Raw genomic sequence first — 24,559 nt, forward strand, 5'->3', positions numbered from 1 at the left:
CTTTTTTCTTATTGGTCTGTTTGGAGAAGCAGGGAGGCTGTTTCCAATTAGTGTCCTCAAAAGAATGCCTGTTTCTAAGATGTCTACTCAAAGAACATTTTTCCAATTTCTCCACCCAACTGGCATCTTTTTCTAAATAGCACAAAATGGTCCTACCAAGCCTCAGGGTTAGAACCCTGCTTTACTTTGGTTTGGCATTTTTTAGATTTCAGATTACACATACACCAACTCATCTGATACCACAAGGACCCCCAAAGGTCAATATCATTGTTTCATTTGCATTTTACAGATGAGTGAACTGAGGATAAAAGAGAACCTGCTCTCAATTGGAAAAGTAGACAATGAAAAGTTTACTTTTGTTCTGTAAGAATTTAGCGAAGGCTTTCATGGAAATTTTTTCATTCCAGTCTTATAATAACTGCATGGGATATATAGAGAATTTTAGACTCGTTTCCTTTCCGCGGAATTCTGGGAACTGAATGTTATCTGCTCTTATTTTATTGACAATGAAACTGGCACTTGAAGTAGTTAAATCCTTTGCTAAAGATCACACGACTGCATTTATTAAGTGTGTGTTGCACGATGCCAGGCACCACACTCAAGTTATTTACAGGCTTTATTAGCTCACGAAATCCTCCTAACAATCACAAGGTATCTTATTATCCTCATTTACTAATAAGAAAAGCGGGTGAGTGACTGGCCCGAGACCACACATCCAGAAGGTGGTTGGTGCAGGATTCACATGGCTACCAAAGAAGCAGATCTGAAACTCAAACCCAGTCCTGACCAAACCCAGGGTCCCTTCTACACTCCAGGGACTCACTCTGATGGAAACTATCAACTACCTTCAGGTAGGCCAGGACCCCTCTCCGTCAAAGTCTTAAGTAGTCACAATTGCCAGACCTTTCTTCCTCGGACCTCCCTACAGAGATCCGGATCAACTGAAGTTGGCAGGGAGAGAACGGGTGAGCTGGGCGGCGGCAAGCGCAGGGCGAGGCGGTGCAGCCAGCGGAAGAGGCTCCAGGACCGCGGCGCGTTCCAGCGGCGGCAAAGGGTGGGTGGGGCGGGAGTGCCCGGTTCCCGCCCCTCTTCCCTCCCTTCCTCCCTCCCGCGGTCCTCGGGCTGGCGGACCCGAGGGCAGGCACTACTGGGGTTGGACGACCTCCGGCCGGCCCCCGACGACCGCGGCGAAGGAACTGCCCAGCGCGCACAGCTGGAACAGTGCGAACCCCTGCTTGGATTGGGGACAGGGATCGTCCCTGTCCGTGCGGGGACGGCGCACAGTGGCGCATCCCCAGGATCAGCGCACAGCTGACCGCCGGCGGGTGCCCCGCGCGCCGCAGCTCGCAGCGCCGGGGGAACTGGAGCGCCGGTGATATGGTGGCGCGGGTGGGCCTCCTACTGCGCGCCCTGCAGCTGCTGCTGTGGGGCGTACTGGACGCAGAGCCCGCTGAGCGCGTAGGCCGGGAGCTACGCAAGGAGGCAGAGGTAAGCGGTGTGTGCGGGGCGAGGAGGAGAACTTTGGTTCGAGACGTGCCAGAACTTTGTAGACAGGCCACCTGGCGGTCCTTGTGAGCAGACAATCTGCATTACCTTCTCGCTGTCCTCCGCCCCCCTCACACTTGCACACAAAGAGCCGGGACACAATTCTTTCCCGTGCCAGGGCTGGGACCACACAGGCGAGCGCGGATCCGCACTGATTGGTTGGGGACGCGAGTGAGGACAGCGACAAAGACGGGACAGACAGACAAGAGCTGAGAGGGAATTCCCACCCTCACTGCCTAGTCTGAGCAGACTTGACATTCATTCATCGGGTGTCCCACACGGGTGGTGGGCGAGGGGGAAGCCCAGACGGGAGAGAGATGGAGAGGGTATTGCTGGCTGGCTGGAACTCGCAAGCAGAGCGGGCTTCCCCGCCTGGACTGCCCTGCCCAGCTAGGGCAAGCCATTTAAACAGCACAGAACCAGTTTCTTCATCTGTAAAATCCATTTAAACTGCACAGAACCAGTTTCTTCATCTGTAAAATGGCTAAGAATAGGATACTCTGGAGAAGCGCTTATAGGGAGCTTTAAAAAATGCTTCAAGACTGAACGTGAGAAAGGGGACATGGAGGCCAAAGTGAATCTCAGTTTTCCCATTTCACTTTCCTACAGTGGACTCAATTGCTTCCTGTCGATTGCACAAGGGGAACGTTTTGTGAGGTAGGGCTGGGGATAGATTTAGGTGTCTGTTTTCTTGATAAAAAGTAACTGTAATTACACAACAGTGTCATTTCTTGCTTCTCCAAGGAAGCATCTCTGTGTTCTTATCTCTTCTCAAGAATAGGACACAAGCTTCCCCTGTTTTAAAAAGAGGCAAAGCTGGGGACATAGCTCAGTTGGTAGTGTGCAAGCACAAGGCCCTGGGTTCAATTCCCAGCACCGCAAAAAAAAAAAAAAAAAAAAAAAAAAAAAGAAGAGGTGAAAATAAGTTTTAAACTACTGAACCCAGCCCTCTGTCCTGAGACTCTTGTTCCCCTAAACACTTCATTTCTGCCCTAAAACTGCCAGTTGAGAGATTCTCAGTATCCACCACACTCCCCTTCTTTGGGAGGGGCAAACTGAATTTGGGAAACCTGAAGGATGAGGAGGGCCCCCTGTGACCCCTCCCTCCAACAGCCTGCTCTGGTCACTGTTCTGGAAGATCCTCCCTTGGACTCCTTCAGCCCCTCCCCTTCCAAGTGCTGGTTTCTTGTTCCATGCTTCTACTTTTACATATTCAAGAAATCATTTTGTTTCCCCGAATTTGAACTCTTACAACATCAAGTGTAGAGTCCTTGAGGCCCCGGGAGAATGTTTCTGCCTACTAGTCCAAGTCTTGTTAAGAGTCCCACCCCACCCATCCCCAAATTGTGTCCTGGGCAATCCTTGGCAGGGGAACAGACAATATCTCTGCTGCCCAAGACGGTGATGACCACAGATGGAGGATTTCATCTTGGGGTATGTTTGGGAAATTTTTTGTCTAGCAGATTGAATCCTTTTCAATCTATTTAGCATAAACTGGGGGAAAGGAATTTTTAACTCTGAGCACAAGAAATATTTTTAAAGCATAAAAAGCTCTGGAAATGTGTAACGGGTGCATGTGTCTCTGAATGCCTATGTATATACATATCTATAGATCTATGTTTATATCTATATCTATGTATATGCAATGTGTGTGTGTGTGTGTGTGTGTGTGTGTGTGTGTGTGTGATTGCATTGGCTTCCAGACCTGCATGCAAACCAGGGGGTCATAATGCCTATTTCACAGGATCATTGTGTGGTTTCATTGAGATCATGCATGTAAAATGCTCGGCACCGTACCCAGTACACAGAAAGCAGTCTCTAAAAAGAAGTTGCTCTCACTGACATTGTTGATATTATAATTATCCTTCTCATTATTTTAGAGAACAGAGCTTCAGATTAAAGTCCTGGCTTGAAGACTAGCTTTCCCTCAACAATAACACTGGACAAAATATGTAAGGCAACTATTTTCAGCTTGGAAAATGGGCAGCACAGGGCTACAATTCTTAAGAGATGGTGTTACAGTTACCATGGCTACATTACAAATTAACCCCAAAACTTAGTGAAGTAAAACTTAGTGAAGTAAAATAATCCTTTATTAAGTTCACAGACACTGAGGGTCAAAATTTGAATAGGGCAAGTCAGGCCAGCTTGTCTTTGCCCTGCAGTATCTGGTGCTGGTATCATCTGAGGGCTGTTTACTCACATATCTGGCAGCTGATACTGGCTGTCAACTGAAGGCTTCAAGATCTCTGTTCTCCTTGTGAGCCCATCCACATGCTCTGTCCCTGTAGGCTAGTTTGGGCTTCCTAACAGTATGGTGACTGGGTCCTGAGAATGAATGTTCGGGTGGTGGGGAGAGGTAGCTTTAGATCGCATCCTTCTTGTAGCCTATTGGAAATTGCATAGCATCACTTTTTTTTTTTTTTCCTTGCGGTGCTGGGAATTGAACCCAGGGCCTTGTGCTTGCCAGGCAAACACTCTACCAAGTGAGCTACATCCCCAGCCCCCAGAATCACGTTCTTTTTTTCCTTTAGCGGTAGTAGGGTTGAATTCCAGAGGCTTTGTATCTCTAAACTACATCCCCAGATCTTTTTAAATTTTATTTTGAGACGGGGTCTCACTAAGTTGCTCAAGCTGACCTGGAACTTGCGATACTCCTGCCTCAGCCTCTAGAGTAGCCAAACTGAGATTACAGGCTTGTGCCACCATGCAAAGCAAGGTGCACTTTAATGGCTAGAGCAGTCTCAAGCCCCACCCAGGTTCCACAGAGACCTCACACCTGGTGGGAGCCGTGTTGAAAGGTACGTGGTGAGAAGAGCACTAGCCTGAGAGAGATCATTGTGGTCATTTAGGGAAATACAGTCATCACACAAGGGAAACTCTCAGGTCACCCCAGCTCTTAACTCCTGGGACAATTCCTTGACTGCAACAGGGGAGGGGGGCAGCTCAACCCCAAACAGAGCACAGAGTTCTGTTGAACTGAAGTGACATAGGTCAGAGCTCAGGGTTGTTGGACACAGCTGGACTCTGTGGAGAAGTGTCCCACGGAGGAGGGAAGAACACTGAAGGGATTCCCACATGCCCAGGTGGGGGGCTCACTGCAAGTCCTTGCCTGAGGACTGTGGTGGCATACGTAGTTGGAGACTATGTGAGGCACTTACCAGAGAACCAGTGCTATGTGACTGAGAAGAGAAAAAAGTTTCTAGAAGTTGAGCACTTTTGGAAAATCTTGGAGGTTGGCCCAGCCAACATGGAAAAATCTTTAACACCCTAGGTGTCCACCTGAAACTTCAGTGATGCTGTTAGGGGTGAGGACCACGTCCTAGGGTAAGCCCCACTTGAACAAAGCCTAGAAATGGGTAGACATAAAGTACTTTTACCCATGTCATAATTTCCTTAAAAGACAACCGTCCAAAGCAAACAAATAGCATCGTAAGTTGAATGTTATAACACAGGCCAAAGTTATGATAGTAGCACAAGGAACGGGGTGGGGGATGGAACTCTACAGTTGTGGATCAATACATTTGTGAATCGAAAGTGTCAGGTGTGAAGTAGGAAATGGAATGTGTCAAGTGGGAAGTGGGAAGTATTATAATATTGGTACAATATTAACTCCAAGTGGACTAAATTAGGCTAAGGATATACTTAAACAGGTTCAGGAAATTACACACACACACACACACACAACTTAAAACCAGATCTTGACAAGATCTGCAGCAGACTAATTTTTTTCCTCTGCATATTTGCACATCCTGGACATTCCATATAAATCATCTAGAACATGATCTTTTTTTGTGACCAGATAATTGGAAATTTTAACACCCTCTCAATCATGAGTAGAATAAGGAGATTTTAAAAACTGGTAAGGATTTAGAAGACTTGAGCAACATGATCAGACACCTTGATCTAACTGATATTGATAGAAAAATTACACTTAAGAATGCCAGAAGGGGCTGGGGATATAGCTCAGTTGGTAGAGTGCTTGCCTTGCAAGCACAAGGCCCTGGGTTCAAATCCCCAGTACCGCAAAAAAAAAAAAAAAAAAAAAAAAAAGACTGTCCCCAGCAGGTAAACCTATTACATATACCACGGCCTTTTGTGAAAAACACCAGGGTCATCCTCGAACACAGAAATTGAAAAGAATGCCAGAATAAGCTGGGTAAGGAGGTGCACACCTATAATTCCAGCAGCTTAGGAAGCTGAGGCAGGAGGATACCAAGTTCAAAGCCAGTGTCAGCACCTTAACAAGTCCCTAAGCAACTCAGCAAGACCCTGTCTATAAATAAAATTTTTAAAATTTTTTTTATTTTTGGGGGCTACTAGAGATTGAACTCAGGGGCGCTTGACCACTGAGTCACATCCACAGCCCTATTTTGTATTTTATTTAGAGACAGGGTCTCACTGAGTTGCTTAGTGCCTCATTTTTGCTGAGGCTGGCTTTGAACTTGCGATCCTCCTGTCACAGCCTCCGGAGCTGTTGGGATTTCAGGTGAGAATCACTGCACTAGGCTAAATGAAATATTAAAAAGGGCTGCAGGATACAGTTGAGTGGTTAAGCACCCCTGGGTTCAATCCCTGATACAAAAAAAAAAAAGCCAGAATAAGAATACATATTTTTTTCAAGTGCATGTGAAATATTTACCAAGATAGACCATATGCTGGACCATAAAACAAGTCTGAATACATTTCAAAAGTTGAAATCTTGCAGGTTATGTTTGCTGACCAAAGCAGAACTAAATTAGAAATCAGTAACAATAAGATACTTAGCAAAGTCCCAAATATTTTGAAATTAAACAGCACACTTCTCAATTGCCCACAGATCAGTGACACCACAGGGAAATCAGAAAATATTTGAAGTAAAGTAGCAATGAAAACCCAGTCCATATCAACATTTTGGGATAAAATCAGTGATTAGAGAGACTCTAGAGATTGAAATGCCTCTAGTGAAAAGCAGAAAGCTTGAGATAAATGATGTGAACTTTTACTTTAAAAAAACTAAAAAAAAAAAAAAAAAGAACAGCTTGAACTCAAAGAAAGAAATAATAAAAAATAAGCTGTGTGATCACACATTAGTTGCTTCACTTCTCTGGACTGGCTGCAGCTCCTCCTCAGTAAAATAAGAAGACAAAAAAAAAATTTTTTTTTTTTTTTTTTTTTTTTTTGTTACTAGGGATTAAGCCCTAGGGCATTTTGCCACTGAACTATATCCCCAATCCTTTTTATTTTTTATTTTAAGTCAGAGTCTCACTAAGATGCTCACTCTGGCCTTGAACTTGGAGTCCCCTCCCTCAGCCTTCCAAATTGCTGGGATTTCAGGTGTGCACCACCATACCCTGCGAACTTCTTAAATGACTTCTAAGATTCTCTCTAGCTTTGTGTTGTTTGGCTTTGGTATATTTATTTGTCTGTGCCTCTGTGTGTGTGTGTGTGTGTGTGTGTGTGTGTGTATCATCTGTCTGAATGTGTCTGTGTTCCCATGTCACTGGGTATGTCCCTGCATCTTGTGTGGGTGTGTGACTTTATGTGTCCCCTGTGTGCACACCAAGTAATAAAGCTGAGGATTTTCCACACAGGGCTTTGCCTGGGAGGAGGCTTACCACTTACAAAGCTGTGTTATGAACAAGTTCATTGTCGCCCACTTAGGAAAGCAAGTGACTGCTCACAGTACTGGAAAGTAGGAAGAGCCTCCACTGCTGAGTTGCAAGATTGAAAGTTAATGAATGATGTCATCGCTCCAGCCCCCTCTCATTCCCAGCCAGGCCCTGTCCTATGGTTTAGTGACAGACTGTCCCAGAGGATCTGTCTACCATTTGCTTTACTTGGACCATCTTTAGAACAACCAGGCAGTAGTTCCAAGACCTGCATCCCACTCAGCTGCTCCTAGTGTTCCAGTACAACAATGAACTGGATCATTTGTTTCTCTGGGGAGATATTCACCCCGAGATGCAGTGTCTGTTTCTCACACCCCAGAGCCATTCATTTGACTTTTATGAATCAGAAACCCAGAAGCCTGGGTGCGGAAGCCATTCCCCAGAGCTCAGCATAGTGACTCATGGGTACAGGGTGAATAGAAGTTAGAAGAGGTTCCAAAGGGTCCCAGAGGACCACAAGTTGGTGTAGAAAAGCATTTAAGTCAGTTTAAAAGTAAAGAAGTCTAATGAGAGTGGGTCATGGAAGCAGGAATGTGGCAGGGAGAGTCGGTTGCACAACTTCTCCCTAAACTCGACATTGCTGAGGGCATTCTTGGTGCCCTAAACTCAGACATATAAGCCTAGTGAGATCCTTGAGTCCACATAGTATAGCTGCTTCATAGTATAAAGACTATGAATGGGATGTAGATAGAGGCTAGTCAGCTAGTATTTTCCAACTGCCTTAAGGACAGAAAGGCAAAAAAGGAAGAGAATACTATGAGAGGTATTTAGGTTACAGCCAGACAGAGTTCGTGAACCTGAGACTAGGGACAAGGAGAAGAAGGACAGAAGAAAGGGAGTCATGGGTAGGCAAGCAGCCACCTGAAGCAGAGGCTAGCCTTTGTGGAGGACCACTCTTCAGTCCTGTTGAGTACCTGAGGCTTGCAGAACCTGCTTGGGGTGCTGGTGGGAGATGGGGCCCCAACCTCTGTTTGAGTCCACTGTCTGACCAGATTCTTCCCTCTGTTCTGCCCCTGGACCTCCCTGGAGGCAGGAGACAGGCAAACAGAAACACCCCAGCTTTACCTTCCTCTTGGTTTAGAGTCGCCCCCTGCAGGGAGAGCGGCTTGGGCCCTCTCCAGTTGGTGTCAAGCTTTGGGAGTCACTCGAAACAAAACAAAATATCCTGAGCTGGATGTCGGAGGATCTGAATTCAAGTATTGGTTCTATCACTCTCTAGGATACTCTATCAAGACCCAGTATTCCTGAGACTTCATTTTCTCATTTTTTAAATGGGAATAACAACACCTATCCTAGTTATGTTCTTACAAGGTGATTGTGAGACTCAAAAAAGGCATAATCCCTTTAAAAACTCTGTAGTTGTCAAGAGTTTATTGTGCTCCTGATTACCAGAAAATGCTTTTATGTACAGAACATGTCAGGGCAGAAAGCGGCTATCATCCCTTGCATCTTGACTTGGCTAATAATACTACACATGTACCAAAGCCTATGCAAGACCTGCAGAGTCACTATGGAGAAACAAAAATCATTGGGAAATGCACCAACAATGTAGGTGAAGCAACATGGTTTCTGCATGAGTTTGCCATTTTGCGATTTTTAGATTCTTGGTTGCAGCCAGCTCAGTGGTGCATACCTGTAATCCTACTTAAGAGACTGAGGCAGGAGGATTGAAATTGGAGACCAACTGGGCAACTTAGCAAGACCCCATCTCATAATAAAATAAAAAGGGTTGAGATGTAGCTCAGTGGTAGAGCGCCCCTGCGTTCAATCCCCAGTCTCTCTCTCTCTCTCTCTCTACCTTTCTCTCTCTCTCTCTCTCTCTCTCTCTCTCTCTCTCTCACACACACACACACACACACACACACACACACACACACACACACAATCTTGGTTTCATTTCTGTTGCTGAAATTCTTTAATGCAGAGGAAGTCTCTAGGAGAACGAGTCCCTTCCAGCAATAAAGTTTTGTGGCCACGGAGGTATAAGTAACATTTTTAATAGGACAACTGTCATGAAGCTTTCCCCAGGCATCTTCTTGAATTTTCATGATGCACTTGTAAAGAAAAGTAAAGCAGCATTCTTTCCCTCTTTTTCTACTTTGGGGCACAGAGACGTTAAGTAACTCATAATTCACACAGCTAGGCAGTTTCAAAAGCAAGGCTACAATAACAGAGCAGGAATATATATACAAGGGCTCTAGTACACCCCACCCCACTGTTTTATAGAAGATAAACCTGAGGTGCAGGATTCGCCCAAGGACCGCCAGTTGGCAGTGGATAAAGCTCAAGCCTCTGGGTCTGGGGCTCTGGCCCTGCCGGCCCAGTGACTCAGGGTTCTTGACTCAGGCCTAGGATTCATTTGGCTACACCTCATTGCTGGTCTTTCCCTGTTCAGAACCAACCAGAATTTCCCCTTGCCTCAGGCACTGAATGGACGGGGCTCTATGCACCCTCCCAGGACAAGTCAGGACAGATGCAAAACTAGACCTCTCAGAGTCACCGTCCCACCCGCCTGGCTGGTTTCAAGGGAACCGTTTTCATTTTATCCTGACACCGCAGCCACTCCCAGGGACTTTCAGAGGCAACTCCCCAGGAAAGTGGCCCCATCCTTAACCAAGTGGGCGAGGCGTTGGCACAGGCTTTGAGGGCAGAGCAGGGCGAGTCACCCCAGGGACAAGCCCTCCAGCTTCCTCTCCATTCAGCTCAATCCTTGGGCTCCCCAGGAGACAATCACGTCCTTCGAGGTAGGGAGGAGCAGCCTGGGCACCACCTCAGAGAAGAGGGCCGGGATGACCTTTGATCGGCCTCCAAGTCCCTAAAACACACACTGGACAAGTCCCCAGAAAACAAAAGCCAGGAGAAGAAATGATTCCTACAAACAGGAGCTCTGCCTGCCAGTCCTTTGTCTTTTCCTGGGACCCTGACCACACTGCCACCCTCTGCCCCAGCCCCACACCCCTACTCTTTCTCTCATGCAGAGTTGGGTGTTTCTCTCACCTTCGCAGGGGAAAATTTAGGCACAATAAATGTAACCGAAGAGGTTTAGGGACAGACAGCTCCAGAAGCAGAGGCATGTGGATCTGCCTCCCCACCTCCAACAGAACTTTAGAGCTGTCAGTGGTGACAGAGGTAAGGAGCCCCTTCCGGTGTAATGTCATTTAGGGAAATTTTAATATATGCCCATCAAGTATAAACTAAGTTGGAGAGTCCATAATCTTGATAATCTCTATTTTAAAACTTTAGTGCTTTTATGGAAATAGAAAATATCAAATTTTTTTCCCATTCTTTGGACGCCTCTGCTTGGCTGGCGCCCTGGGCACGTGCTGATTGTGTTTATTGGGAGTTCAGCTCTGCCTTGCAATGGCAGGGTCCCAGAGCCCAGAACTTCCCTCTGATGGGGCCCCTGGAAAAGGCCTCCACCCCACCTTGCCTGCCAGAGTACCCTGCACAGCAGCCCGCCAGGAAATGGGAGCCGCCAGACCATTTCCCTCCCTCCCCCTGTCCAAGGTTTCACAGTTCCAGAATGGGAGCCAACTCCCTGATAAGGACTGGGTGGGTTTGTGGGGAGAGGAATAAGGGCGTGCCAGCCAGGCTGACCTGTGACCCAGTCTCTCCCAAGTCACTTGCCCAGCAACACTGCTTCTAAGGAGACATTAATTCCCTGGCTTCCTTTAGAAAGCCCTCTGTCCATCCTTACCAGGGGATAGGGAAAGGGCAAGGAAGAGGACAGGTACCTGGCCAAGTGAGGCAAGTGGGAGGTAGAAGTCCCTGGACTGAGACCAGAGGTATAACTGCCTTGTTCAAAGCAGTTTCCATGTCACAGATGGGTGGCATTCCAAAGTCTCTTGCTTATTTTCCCTCTGGATTAACTATTTGTTGAGCATTTACTTTGTAGCAGGCGCTATGCTAAGCATGCATTGTTTTATTCTGTTCTTCTGAGAATCTTGTGAGGTTCACCTTATTCTCACATTGTGGATAAAGAAACAGGCTCAGCAAAGTTAAGCAATTTGTTCCCAGCCACCTAGCAGAGTCAGGATTAGGAAGAGAATCTCAATCTCAAGCCCTGGGGCTATTCTATGATGCCACATTATTTTGAGCAATAAATCATTCTCTCAATCAAGCCACTGGAACCATTGTGAAACTAAAAATAGTGTACATTTATAAAGGGAAAGAAGAAGAAAACAATAGTGCTAATAACACAGAAAAATGATGAAACTGACTTTCGAGGTATTCTATTGCCTGGAAAAAGGGATTCCTTAAGGCAAGTGGCTTTATTTTATTTTATGAAAGTGACCTTCAGCAGGGGTGACTGAAGACAGATGTAACTGAAATCCATAAGAAGGAGGCTGGATAGTAGCAAATACCTAGGGGCTTGCCAATCCTAGTTCTTAGAGTCTAGTCTCATTCCCAGCTGCATCCTTTCCTTGAGCCAACAGCTATGATCGGAATTATTCTGAGTTAAGAAATAAGGTGAGGGTAAGAGAACAAGGAAGACAGAAAATTTTCTCTTTACAGGTAACATAACAAGAGATCATGTGTGTCTGCATAAGAATTAAGCGGCTGAGGTGCTGCATTTTTACACAAGGTGACATCTATGGGGCTTTATCAGTGAGATGGGCTGGTGTTTCAGCTCCCAAAGGTAGGACAGTGATAGGTGAGGATAATGAGCCGAACACTCTGTCCCCTGGCCTCCAAGAACTTGGTCTCTGGGAGAGCAGCTTCCAGGTCTATGAGGACAGGAGGAGGAAAAGTCCCCCTGACTGTGGAATGTTCTCTGATGTCTTAAGTTCCCCAGAGCTCCCATCCAGGTCCTGCCTTTACATCCTCTACACGCCGAAGCACTCGGAGGCTTCTCTGAGCTCTAGGGTCACTCGCCAGTGCCACTCTGACACCATCGCATTCATGGTTCCCACCCTCCCACATCTGTGCCTCCCGCTGGTATCCTCAGGCAGCAAATGGCACCATCTTCCAAGCTAAAAATCCGCAAGTCTTCCAGATTCCTCTCTTTATTCATTGCCTACAACTAATCCGTCAGCAAGACTAAAATAAAACCGCACTCCTTACCCTGGCCGACAGCCCGCCTCTCTGACTTCATCGCTGTCCTGCTTCTTCACACTTACCACGTTTCCTGCTGTTCCTTAGGCAGATTGATGTCATCCTAGCTCAAGGCTTTTGCATTTGCTGTTCCCTCTGCCTGCACCACCCTTCCCCACCTCTTTGGGAGGCTGGCTGGGTCTCATTCTTACAAACACCCCGGATCAAATATTCACTCTTCAGAGGCCTCTTCCTTGACCTGATTGTGAAGTTTCTAAGTTACTCTCAGTTATATCACTCAGTTTTTTTTTTTTTTTTCTTTATAGCACCAGTTTATCTCCTTTATTTACTTGGTACAAGTGTTTTTATTGTCTGTCTCTATCCATTAGTGTATAAGCTCCTTGAAAAATGTCTTATTTGCCATTATACCCAGCAGGGTCCCTAGTACACAGCATGAATTAACAAACTCATGAATGAAAGAAGACATGGCAGGTTTCTAATTCAAATATGCACCTCGAGGAAGTCAAGATTTTATATCAGTCATAAGGTTGAGGCTAAGCATGTTGATGATCACAGGGCCTTAAATATGTCTACATTTGGCAGGGAAGGATAATTGTTTAGGAAGAAATCAGAATGAGAGAGAGAATTCCCAATCCAGGCACAGCACAGACAGTAAATGATCAGCTCCTGATCAATATCTGAGCATTTTCTAGACAAGTTGTGCTGATTCAGATCAAATTTGATGCATATTAATGGTGTATATTTACATACCACATATAATAGCTATTCTGTTTATAGGCACTATGGCAAGTGCTTTATAAGCACTATTGTAATTAGTCCTCGCCCTAGAGAGAAAATACTGTTATTAAGTTGGTTATACAGTTGGGAAACCTGAGGCTAGAAGTAACTCACTTGCTGGAATTCAAGCCCAGACCAGCCTCCCTCCAGAGCCCATAAGGGTCCAGCACGCCCACTAGATTTCTAACAATGCTATAAGACGACGAGGAAGCCAAAAGTAGCCTGAAATTGAGTCTGGGTCTTTTGACTTTAAGCCCAGAATTCTTTCTGCTGTAATTTACAGAAGCTCTTGGGACAAGAGGCAGCATCGAGCTAGGATGTACGTGCTGTGGACCTTTGGATACAAAGGGAGGGGATAGAATGGGGGCTGGTAGGAAAAGCTGGTGTTCCTCTCTCCCCCAGGCATTCCTGGAGAAGTACGGCTACCTCAGCGAACGTGTCTCCAGAGCCCCCACTTCTACCCAATTCAGCAATGCCATCAGGTAGGGTGCAGGGATGGGAAGCACTTGGGCATGCAGGGTGCAGAGCGCCTGTCCTCCCCCTCCTCCTGGAAGGCCGGTCATCCACACCCAGGAAGTCAGTCCTCTCTCCTACCACCATACTCTCCTTTTGGTCCTTTATCGAAATTCCTCCTGACAGAGAGTTCCAGTGGGTGTCCCAGCTGCCCGTCAGTGGCGTGCTCGACCATGCCACCCTGCAGCAGATGACACGTCCCCGCTGTGGGGTCTCAGATACTGACAGTCACACAACCTGGACAGAGAGGATGAGTGCGCTGTTTGCTGGACGCCGGGCCAAAATGAGGCATAAAAAACGCTTTGCAAAGCAAGGTGAGCACTGTTGAAACTACCCAACGTTCTGAAGCCCAGAGGTGAAAACACTCAGCCTGGGACTGGGCTTTGTTGGTAACCTCTCTTCCCTAGGGCAGGGGAGGAGTGGGCAATTAGGACATTTTGACACAAGGACCGTAATTATGAATATAGGCATTTAAATCAGAATTATACCTACATTGATGAATTTCATTATACAAGTACTTTCCAGATCAAACCCCAAGTCCGCTGAATTCCTTGATCGATTTTCTATGAAGGGCAGTTAAACTACTGCCAACATTTTTCGCTTATATTAAATTCATCAGAATCAATTCTTTCATAACAATTGTTCAACAAAGATGTGATCCATCTTTGTTTTGTTTTGTTTTGTTCAAAACACGTTTTAACAGCTTTATTGAGATGGAATTCATGTAGTATGCAATTTACCCATTTAATGTGTTCAATTTGGTGATTTTTTAGTAATTTGAAGAATTGTGCAACCACTATCACAGCCTAATTCCTAATTTCTTAACATTTTAATTACCCCAAATAGGAACTCCATGCCCATTAGTGGTTACTCCCCATTGTCTCCTTCCCAGCTCTTCTGGGAACCACTAATCTACTTTGTCTCTGAGGGTCTGCCCATTCTGAGAATTTCTCACAGCACATTTTATATAATATACTTTCTTCTTTTTTTTTTTTTTTGTAGCTTTGTCTTTTTTAAAATTATTTTTTAGTTGTAGATGGACACAATGTCTTTATTTTATTTATTTATGTGCCGCTGAGGGTTGAACCCAGTGCCCCCTGCCTGCCAGGCAAGCCCTCTACCACTGAGCCACAATCCCAGCCCTGTCTTTTCTCATTCTCCTCCTCCTCTTCCTCTTCCCCTTCCTCTTGATTCTTTTGCCCCTTTTCCTTTTTTTTTTTTTTTTTGTCAAATCAAATATTCCAAAGTCAAATAATACAGATCTAAGATTTATGAGGATTTGATACTTCTTCTATCAGTTTTTCACAAATAACAAGCTATGTACCCTTTTACTACCATGATGGCTTTTACGAAGTCAAATTTTCTCTGGTCAGTTTTTTGCTTTTTCATGATTGTGAACAAGATGAGGTTTTTTTTCTGCCAGGTCTCCATGTATAGTTAATTTTATTGTGAGCACTTTGGGCCATTGCCACTTCTGGTCATGTGAACTACTTTTACTGATAATATTCATATGAATGGGATTAAAGGCACGGAGTGTGTTTTCATTGTTCAGTTAATCCATAAGGAAATCGTGGGCAGTTGGAGGGTGGCCTTTTCCAGGCGTTTTCACGTTCAATCTGCTGCATTCACACAGCAGGCCACTTGGGGTACCCTGCACAGAATGGCCACATTCTTGGTAAATCAAGGAGTCAGCCATGGGGTCTGGACCTCAGGGTCAAGGTGTCCTTGGGTCAACATGTTCTTCATCCCACTGTTTCTGGGCAGCAGAGGAGAAGCATGAAGTGGGAAAGGAGAGGTGCGAGCTCAGGAGGCACCAGTAGGACAGATGGAACGCCAGCCCGAGGTCCCGGGTTAGATTCTTGTTCCCTCCTTCTCCCTCCTTTGAGATGAAGGTCTTCTAGGCTCCAGAGGAGAGCCAGTCTCTGACTACCAAGTGTGAAAGTCTTGTTGTAAGAGCGCAGTGGAAAGCGGGGTAGCCCCAGAAACAGTCTCAGCAGCTTCACTGGAGGCCTGAGCTCTGGGGATGCTTCCCTTTGGCTGTATCTCACCTTCTCCTATCCCAAGAAAGGATCTAATGGGGTGCCTTTGTCCCTAGTCAATTTGGAGCATCCATTTTGGACAGAAGATAGTAGCACTTGGTTGCCAGTTAAAAATAGAATGTCCAGCTAAATCTGAATTTCAGGTGAATACAAATGATTTTATTTAAATTTTGCTTGTATTTTAAAATTCAAACTTAACTGGGCATCCTGTATTTTTATTTGCTAAATCTGGCAACCTGGTCCCAGGTACTTGCTCCTCTTTGTGCCTACAGGTTTGACTTTTAATCCCCCTGTTCCTTTACAAAGCTGGTGGGGACAGGAGGTATCTGGGGCACATCTGGGGTGGAAAAGGAAGGAGAAAGGCACAAGTATTTACTGAGCACCCCCCAACTTCCAGACAACTCCATGTTGCTTTCCTTTTTAAGCCTCGTATCTTACTTGGGGTAATTCTTATAGAACTCATTTTGTAGAAAGGGAAACTCAGGCATGTGTGAAATTCCACAATTTATATAAGTTCACAGGTGGAGGTACTAGGATCCCATGGCATGTTCTAGGACTCCAAGGTCCTTCCCAGACAGTGTCTAGCTCCCCCACCCCCACCTTTCCTCTTCCCTTTGGGACTTTGAAGCAAGGACCTGGGGTAGTAGGTACAATGCCCGGTACTACTGAAGCCTGGGGGTCATTGTGTAAACCAGTTCTGTCCATCAAGAACTTAGGATGGGGCCCGAAGTGACCAGACTTCTTCAAGGGAACTGACCTGAAAGAGGACAGTACCTTGAGCCATTTCTTTCTTCCTGAGGGCTCACCAGCCACCCATCCCTAGCATGTACCCACTCCTAAAGAAGTAGTCATTTTCTCTCAATCCCTGGTCCTATTCATCCTCCCCACCCCACCACCCCGCAAACATACTTTCGCAGAGGAGTTTTATCCTGAGATCTGTCATCTTCACTGGTTACCGTTCTTTCTCCCCATGGAGAGAGGGCCTCTCTCTAACTGTAAACAGGCAGGAGAAGCCAGGTGCACGCATGCCTGTAATCCCAGCAACTCAGGAGTCTAAGGCAGGAGGATGGCAAGTTTGAGACCAGATTTAGCAATTTAGCAAGACCTTGTCTCAAAGTAAAAAATAAAAAGAGGCTGGGGATGTGACTTGGTGGTAAAGTGCCCCTGGGTTCAATCCTCACCGCATATCAAAACAAAGCAAAACAAACAAACAAAACAGAAAAAAAGCAGAAGCAGCCACCTCACATATTGCTAAAGGATTAAAGGTTCTTGGGAGGAATCTGGGAGTCAGTCGCCCGCAGCAAGGTGTGAAGGAGCCCAGCTCTGGCTGGTCTGTGTCTAGGGAAGACTTACAGTCTAGCAAAGTGTTCCTGGTACATAATGAACTCTTACTGCTGCCTCTGGACCCCAGCGTACTGCCTTCCCTGCCTCCCTCCCTTCCTTAGAATCATTCCCTCTTCCTTCTCTGAGGGTTGCTCACTGGCTGGGAGGCAGAGATTGGATGGATGCCAGGCCAAACAAGTCCAGGGAGGCAGCATTGCCTTGAATGGAGCTCAGCTCTGGGGTGGGAGAAGGGACATGCCCCTCCCCCACTTCCATGGATAGGGAGGGCCAGGGAGCCCAGCCTCTCTCCTTCCATCTGGAGAATTTCAGCTCATGCAGGGCTGCTGCTTTGACCTGAAGGACTGATGTTCAGGCAGATTTACAAAGGCTGGAGTCTTAGCAAATGGTCCTGCTTCTCCATGTGGTATAATGGAAGGAGCGCTGGATTAGGGGTCAGCTCAGCTACTCACTCATTCTGTGACTTTGGGCAGACCCTTTCCCCTGGTCTCAGTTACCCCACTCTGGGCCCAGGAGCCCTGTCTTCAAGCTGCAAGTCTTCCGTGTGGGGGGTCACAGTCTTAGCACCTGAGTTTGCAGGGTTGAGAAACTCAGGGCTGGTCCTTCTGGTCACCGTGTTCCTGGGTGCCCAGTGAACTGCAGAGAGGCCCAGCTCAGCTGATTTAGGGCTAGGGCAGAGGCCAGAGCCTTAGCCTTCATGGAGGAACTGAGTTTTGGGGCAAAGGGAGAGAAGCTCTTAACTAAGCAGAGATGGGAAACTTTGCCTGGGTCAGTGACAGAACACACCCTTTGTTCTCATTTGTTGTCACCTCAGACCTCTCCAGAGTCCCTGAGGAAGTGAGGAGGAGGGCAAGAGGGCAGGGAAGGACTCAAATAAATGGGTCTTAATGGTTGCTGGTCAGCCCCAGGCCCCAGACCCTGAAAGAGCAGGGTGGAGCCTATGGGAGATGGCTGGAGGGCGTGAGGGGTGGACAGAGTGGATGGGGCAATCACAGCTGTGACCTTCCGGCTTCTCTGCCCTGACACTGGAGGCAGGGGCAGAGATTTGTTGCCAACAAGAGACACAGAGCTTTTTCAGACTCAGTCCTGGCTGTGGGAAAGAATAAGACCACGGACCAGGGGTTCAGACAGACTTCTTCAGGTAGGGGCTTTTCCTGGGTAGAGGCTACTCCTTTTCTATCATATTGGGACCTCCCCACTAGATGGGGGACACTCCAGGGCAAGTCTTCTCAGTCCAAACATTCCCCTCAGCAGGGGCAGTATCTTCCAGTCAAATGGGGGCAGTCACGAGCGGTCTGATGGGGGTACGAGTGGTGTGATGGGGACACCAGATCAGGGGCTCCCTGGGCAGGCCCTGCCCTGCCCCCATTATACTGGGTGCATGGGGACAGACCCAGGCTCAGACTCAGCAGCAGGTGTGGCTGACGCGACCTTTCTGGCTGACAGGCAACAAATGGTACAAGCAGCACCTCTCTTACCGCCTGGTGAACTGGCCTGAGCGCCTGCCGGAACCAGTAGTTCGGGGAGCCGTGCATGCTGCCTTCCAGCTGTGGAGCAACGTCTCGGCGCTGGAGTTCTGGGAGGCCCCAGCCACTGGCCCTGCTGACATCCGCCTCACCTTCTTCCAAGGGGACCACAACGATGGGCTGAACAATGCTTTCGATGGCCCAGGTGCTGACACCAAACCTCACCCATATGACAGGAGGGGAACCCAACTAAGAGAGGCAGTCTGTGGGCGACAAGGGAACATCCCTTCTCCCCATGGCCATGGCCAAGCTACACCCCATTCGGGAGAGCCCTCAGATTCCACATCTATAAAATGCAAACAGTAGTCCCTGCCCTATTACACATCACATGTCTGTAGGGAAGTCAGATGAGGTTCTGCTCGGAAAGTACTTTGCAAATTCTAAAGAGTATTATTTATTCCAGGAGAATCTTCTGAGGTCCCATCATCCATCAGGCCTGGGCCTCTCTTGTTCTCTAGATCAGACCCTTAAAAAACAACCAGAAGTCACCACTACCCCACTCCTACCCTCTGCCCGCCAGCTCACTGCTGTAGGGTAAGAGGCCTTCTACCCGCTGATAGCTACAGAAGTGCTTCACATCCTAGCCACAAATGGTTCCCTCTGTGCCCACCACAAAGGCTTCTGGCCACAGGGTGTCTCCTCTTTCCCAGTGAGGAAAGGAAGTGTGATCAGACCCCTTTGGGGTGGGGACTTAAGCCCTGTGTGGCCTGTGAACTTGGGCCTCCACCTCCGTTGCACTTTCCTACTCTCCATCAAACCCACCTGTAGCAAGGCCCACTGCCAGGTCCTGCTCCTGGGAGTCTGATTAGGACTGCAAGAAATCTAGGCTTTTCGAGAATCCACAAGTAACACACACACATGCTTACATGTAATGCATGTCACTCATGATATCTGCATAACATGTTTACTCCCATACCCAGAGTTCCAGTGGCTAAGATGGCTCTGTCTAGGCATCAGAACATTGGACTCCCCAAGCAGCTCTCTGACTTGGGATAGGTGCTTTGTCTTTTTTGACAAAAAAGGTTTTCTCCTCTCTGAGACCTGTCCCTCCATCTCTCAATGAAAGCCGCGCGGCATGTATCATTCTAGAAACCACTCTAGGCATATTCCAATTCCTCCTAACCCTGGCTGACTCTCCACCCCCACAAGGCCCTCTTAATGTCGGCCTCCCAATCCTGTCAATCCCAGCTGATCTGAGCTTCAAGAAGGCAAAACCAGAAGACCCTCAACAAGCTTCTAGACCAACATTATCACAGAGCAATGTGCTGACCCCTGTGTCAGTCAACTGCTCCTGCAGAAAGTGAATTGTGAGAGGTGGGACCTTGGATCTAGGCTGCATGTGGGCTCCACTAAAATCCCTGATCCAGCCAACTCCCTCTGCTCACTCCTATGACAAGTAGAAAGATAGAGGCTACCCAAAGAGCTCTGGGAGGGCGAGAAAGCAAGAATACATATACTCAGAAAATATACATACACATAAAAGTGTACCCACATATCATAAGTTTACAGATTGATGAACTTTCATATACCCAGTATCCCAATCAAGAAACAGAATGGGGGCTGGGGAGATAGCTCAATCGGTAGAGCGCTTGCCTTGCAAGCACAAGGCCCTGGGTTCGATCCCCAACACCGCAAAAAAAAAAAAAAAAGAAAAAAAAAGAAACAGAATGGAAGGACCTAGCATGCTCCCTTCTCAGGGTGACCACCATTCCTTACTCCTAGATCTTTTTGAAATAATTCTTATGTAGCATGTATGTGCAAGGCATTGTTCTAAGTAAGAATATGCATTTGCACATATTCTTCACAATACTTTGAGGAAGAAGCTCATTTTCACCATTCCCATTTTCAGATCAGAAAGCTAAGGCAAGGAGAAGTTAAGTTGCCTGTCCAAGGTCACACAGGTAGTAAATGGTAAAACTAGAATTGGAACCTATGCAGTTTATCTCCAAGCTGAATCTACACCATGGAGCCTCTTAGAAGTTCACACCGCATAACTTAGTCATCTGCATACCTCTCCACACTTGGGCTGCTACCAGACTTCATTAAGAGGGAATTTGCGATTGGCGTGGGTACGTCGGGTAGGAGTTTTGGGCCGCTGCTTCCTCTGACCCTCTGTGCTGCCTGCAGGGGGCGCCCTAGCGCACGCCTTCCTGCCCAGACGCGGCGAAGCGCACTTCGACCTGGATGAGCGCTGGTCTCTGAGCCGCCGCCGCGGGCGCAATCTATTCGTGGTGTTGGCGCATGAGATTGGCCACACGCTCGGCCTCACCCACTCGCCGGCACCGCGCGCGCTCATGGCCCCCTACTACAAGAGGCTGGGTCGCGACGCGCTGCTCAGCTGGGACGACGTGCTGGCGGTGCAGAGCCTGTATGGTGAGCCTCTGGTTCTGGTTCTACCCTTGTCTGGGGAGGCAAGCCGCCAGTCCTTGGACACTGATTCCTCAAACAGGTCCTCCATTCTAAGCGCAGGAATCTGGTTTCCTGTCACCCAATGGTCCCTGTCCTTCCCAATCCTGAAGCCCCAGGCTCCCCTCAAACCTGAAAATCCTGACTTCTGCTCCCACCTCCCCATAAGTCCCAATCAATTCCTGGGTGCGGTTCTCCCCCGCCTCCTCCCTTGCATTCCAATTTCTGAATTCCTGCCCAAACCCAAGCTTTGGCAGCTCCTCTGGCATCATATCCCCGCCCCTCACCCAGAACTAAGTCAGTTTACCTCTGTCCCATCCCAGAACCCAAAACCCTCATCCCTCCCCACAACCCCGCTGGCTCAATGCTGCCCTCAGCGTGTTGCTGATGCCCTTGTTCCCCCAGCATGAGCCTCGGTCTGGTAGTGGACTCAGACAAGGTCCTTCCCCCAGAGCAGGCCAGGTCAGATCAATCAGGCAGTGTTACTTACTGCTTTGGGACCTGCCTCAGAGAGCCAGGGGCAGAGCTAGGAGGCCATTCCTGATTATCAATTGTTCTTAGGAAAAACACTTCCCCTCTAAGAGCCCTCACTTTTACCTTCTGTAAAGAGGGAGAATAATAGAAGCCCTGCTTACCCTGCCTAGAGTTGTGCTAGTGGGTCTGAGCATACTTTGCAGCCTGGATAATCTACATGATGTAACAATGATGCCTGCAATTTCATTAGTGTTTACCACAGGCCAAGTACTTGAACTCAAACAAGCCCATGGAAGTATCTTTTGAGCCACAGATAGGGAGAATGCGACTCAGAGAGGATAACTTGCCCAAGGTGTGGCAAAGCTAGGAAATTGCAGACCAGGATTCAGGAGCTCATGCCAAATTTCTGCCTCACTCCTCTTATAAATGAAAGGTAGTAAGGTAATTATTATTGTTGTAGTTATCATAGCCTGGGGCCCTGAGCCATGCCATCATGCCACCCATGTTGCCCAAGATTTGGAGAAGATTCCCTGTCCTTCTTAGTTCCAAATTCTTGCTTTGTTCCCTGCTCCAATTGTAGCTCAGATTGTTGGGTAGGAGACAAGACTCCTGGGTTTAGTGTTATTATGGCTAACACCAACAACCAGGGCAGCTCTTACCTCCACTCCCACTAGCCTCTCTGCCCCTCACATGAGATAATCATGAAAGGAACCAAAGGGAAGGTTGAGTACTCAACATATCCAGTCTGTTCTCTCCCTCTTCTCTCTTTACCCCCAAAGGGAAGCCCCTAGGGGGCTCAATGGCCATCCAACTCCCAGGAAAGTTGTTCACCGACTTTGAGGCCTGGAATCCCCATAACTCCCAGGGTAGGCACCCTGAAACCCAGGGTCCTAAATACTGCCACTCTTCCTTCGATGCTATCACTGCAGGTAAGATGGTCCCACCCATGCCTGGCTCCCTTCTTTCCTTTTCCTCCATATCTCCAGAGGTCCCAGAACTGGAGTACAAGGTGCAGGGAGGGATTACAGAAGTCATAAATCCCAAACTACAAGCATTCTGCACAGCAGCAAGCTCACACAAAGCAAAGCACCGCTTCCTCCTGTCCACATCTCCTCCGAACTTCCCTCTTGTGCACACCACACCTGCTGCTCGTTGGTTTGGGAAGCTGGGTTCTTGGATAGTACCTTCCCTGAAAGATGGTCAATGGTTGTTCCTCAAGTCTCTCTTGTCTCCAAGCAGATGGGGAACAACAACTGTACATCTTTAAAGGAAGCTACTTCTGGGAGGTGGCGCCTGATGGCAATGTCTCAGAGCCCCGCCCACTACAGGACAGGTGGCCTGGGCTGCCCCCCAACATTGAGGCTGCTGCAGTGTCATTGGACGATGGAGACTTCTACTTCTTCAAAGGTACCAGCGTTGAGGCAGCTGAGAAAATTGAGGCTTAGATAGGGGAGTTGTCCTGCCCAAGGTCAAGAGAGGGGAGGAGTCTCATGCAGTGAGTCCCTGGAAGAGTCTACTCCACATTGAACCTGTGACCCCAGGAAGACACTACTTAGGAGATTCCTCTCAGTGATAGAGTGGAGAGCAGCATGGATTGAAATTATCCTGGGAGGATTTCAGAGAAGAGTCTAGAGGGAAACAGAGGACTGGTTTTGAGCTCTGTAATTCCAGGGAAAGAATCCTGTGTGAAGTTGGGGTTGTCACTTAATTTTGGGAGCTTGAATTTCAATAGGGAAAACAATACCTTGTTTTGGGGGGGAAGGAGGATAAAAATAATGACTGAAGAGTGTGCATTTTGTTGCTAGATATGCTTTAATTCTTTAGTATTCATTCATTCCTTCATTCATAAAACCAATGTGGAGTGCCTTCTATGCACCACATCACTAGGTGTTGGGGACGTAGCCTTGAACAAAACAAACCCTAGCCCTCATATAATTAGTAGACGTGAAGAAAGCTCCAAGCCTTCCCGGTGTTCCATTCCTCACCTGGGGAGGGGACCGTACCCCCACTCCAAGCCCCAATCAGTTTTCCCTGCAACATGGAATTGATAGGGTCATTGAGGCGTTTGCTCTCTGCTGACACCTGCTGGAAGTCTAGACTATAGCCGCTCCCCCCTACTGTCTATAACTAACTTGTAGTTTAATCCATTTTGACCATCCCCATTAACCAACAACCTTGGGCTCCAACTTGAGTGGAGGAAGGGAGACACAGCTGGGGTGAGGACCAGTGGGCTCCAGCTCACCCTGTCTTTCTCAATGCCTGACAGGGAGTCGATGCTGGAGGTTCCGGGGCACCAAGTCAATGTGGGGTTTCTCACAGCTGTGCCGGGCTGGGGGTCTGCCCCGCCATCCTGATGCGGCCCTCTTCTTCCCTCCTCTGCACCGCATTGTCCTCTTCAAGGGTGCCCGCTACTATGTGCTGGCCCAAGGAGGACTGCAAGTGGAGCCCTACTACCCCCGCAGTTTGCAGGACTGGAAGGGTGTCCCTGAAGAGGTCAGCGGTGCCTTGCCAAGGAAGGATGGCTCCATCATTTTCTTCAGAGATGACGGCTACTGGCGCCTGGACCAAACCAAACTGCGAGTGACCACCTCAGGCCGCTGGGCCACCGAGTTGCCCTGGATGGGCTGCTGGCATGCCAACTCAGGAGGCACCCTGTTCTGAAGGCAACCCACCAGCTAATGAACCGTAGTGCCTTGAGGGTCCATTCACATCCCTGCCCCAGGGGCAGAACTTGAACTGGAAGCCCCAGCCTCCCTGCAGAAGACTGGGCAGCAGAGTCTCCACCAGGAAGTTTGTGTGCTTCTGTTCCTGGGAGAACACTGCTGTTCCCAGTACGTGGAGGTGGAGGTGGGATCAATCCAGGGGAAGAAAAAAAGGGTCCCAGACCCCATGACTCTTTTCCCCAAGGACCTCTTTCATTCCCAAGCCTCAGAGATTTTGATTCTTCTGCTAATGGTTCTGTCAGCGAGGAGAGAGCACTGGGATCTAACCAGGAGGGATGCAAAACTCCAGAGGTTGGAGACTATTTTGCAAGACTGTCCCATTCTTCTCAGGGTCTTCTGGCTCAGTTCTTGGTCATGTGTCTTACCCCAGTAAGCTTGGATGGGGTGAAGGCACAGGGTCTCTAATCTCAGGGGCCCTTCAGGGGTTCAGGATGCAGAACAAGAGGGACACTGCTGTAGATCTCCAGGGCTCTGGTATTTTGTCTGGGACAAGAATAAAGAGTCACTCC

At 47.8% G+C, this 24,559-nt stretch overlaps 1 protein-coding gene and 1 non-coding gene across 3 annotated transcripts; one reads left to right on the forward strand and one right to left on the reverse strand.

Moving 5' to 3' along the window:
- The first annotated feature begins 1,035 nt into the window (after positions 1-1,035).
- On the forward strand, positions 1,036-24,559 carry Mmp28 (matrix metallopeptidase 28). 2 transcript variants are annotated; one of them, XM_047547617.1, is made up of 8 exons: positions 1,039-1,488; positions 13,431-13,510; positions 13,668-13,855; positions 18,368-18,592; positions 20,575-20,820; positions 22,107-22,256; positions 22,567-22,734; positions 23,594-24,559. In XM_047547617.1, exons 1-8 carry the CDS (start codon positions 1,378-1,380, stop codon positions 23,986-23,988), a joined length of 1,563 nt encoding a protein of 520 aa, XP_047403573.1. In that variant the 5' UTR covers positions 1,039-1,377; the 3' UTR covers positions 23,989-24,559. The 2 variants fall into 2 exon arrangements, with proteins under 2 accessions (XP_047403574.1, XP_047403573.1); XM_047547618.1 differs by lacking the exon at positions 22,107-22,256 and having other exon boundaries at positions 1,036-1,488.
- Positions 3,974-4,047, reverse strand: Trnaa-ggc (transfer RNA alanine (anticodon GGC)). Its single transcript has one exon. It is a non-coding gene; the product is annotated as a tRNA-Ala (tRNA).

The sequence above is a fragment of the Sciurus carolinensis genome, chromosome 3 (genome assembly GCF_902686445.1).
Source record: "Sciurus carolinensis chromosome 3, mSciCar1.2, whole genome shotgun sequence".
NCBI lineage: Eukaryota > Metazoa > Chordata > Mammalia > Rodentia > Sciuridae > Sciurus > Sciurus carolinensis.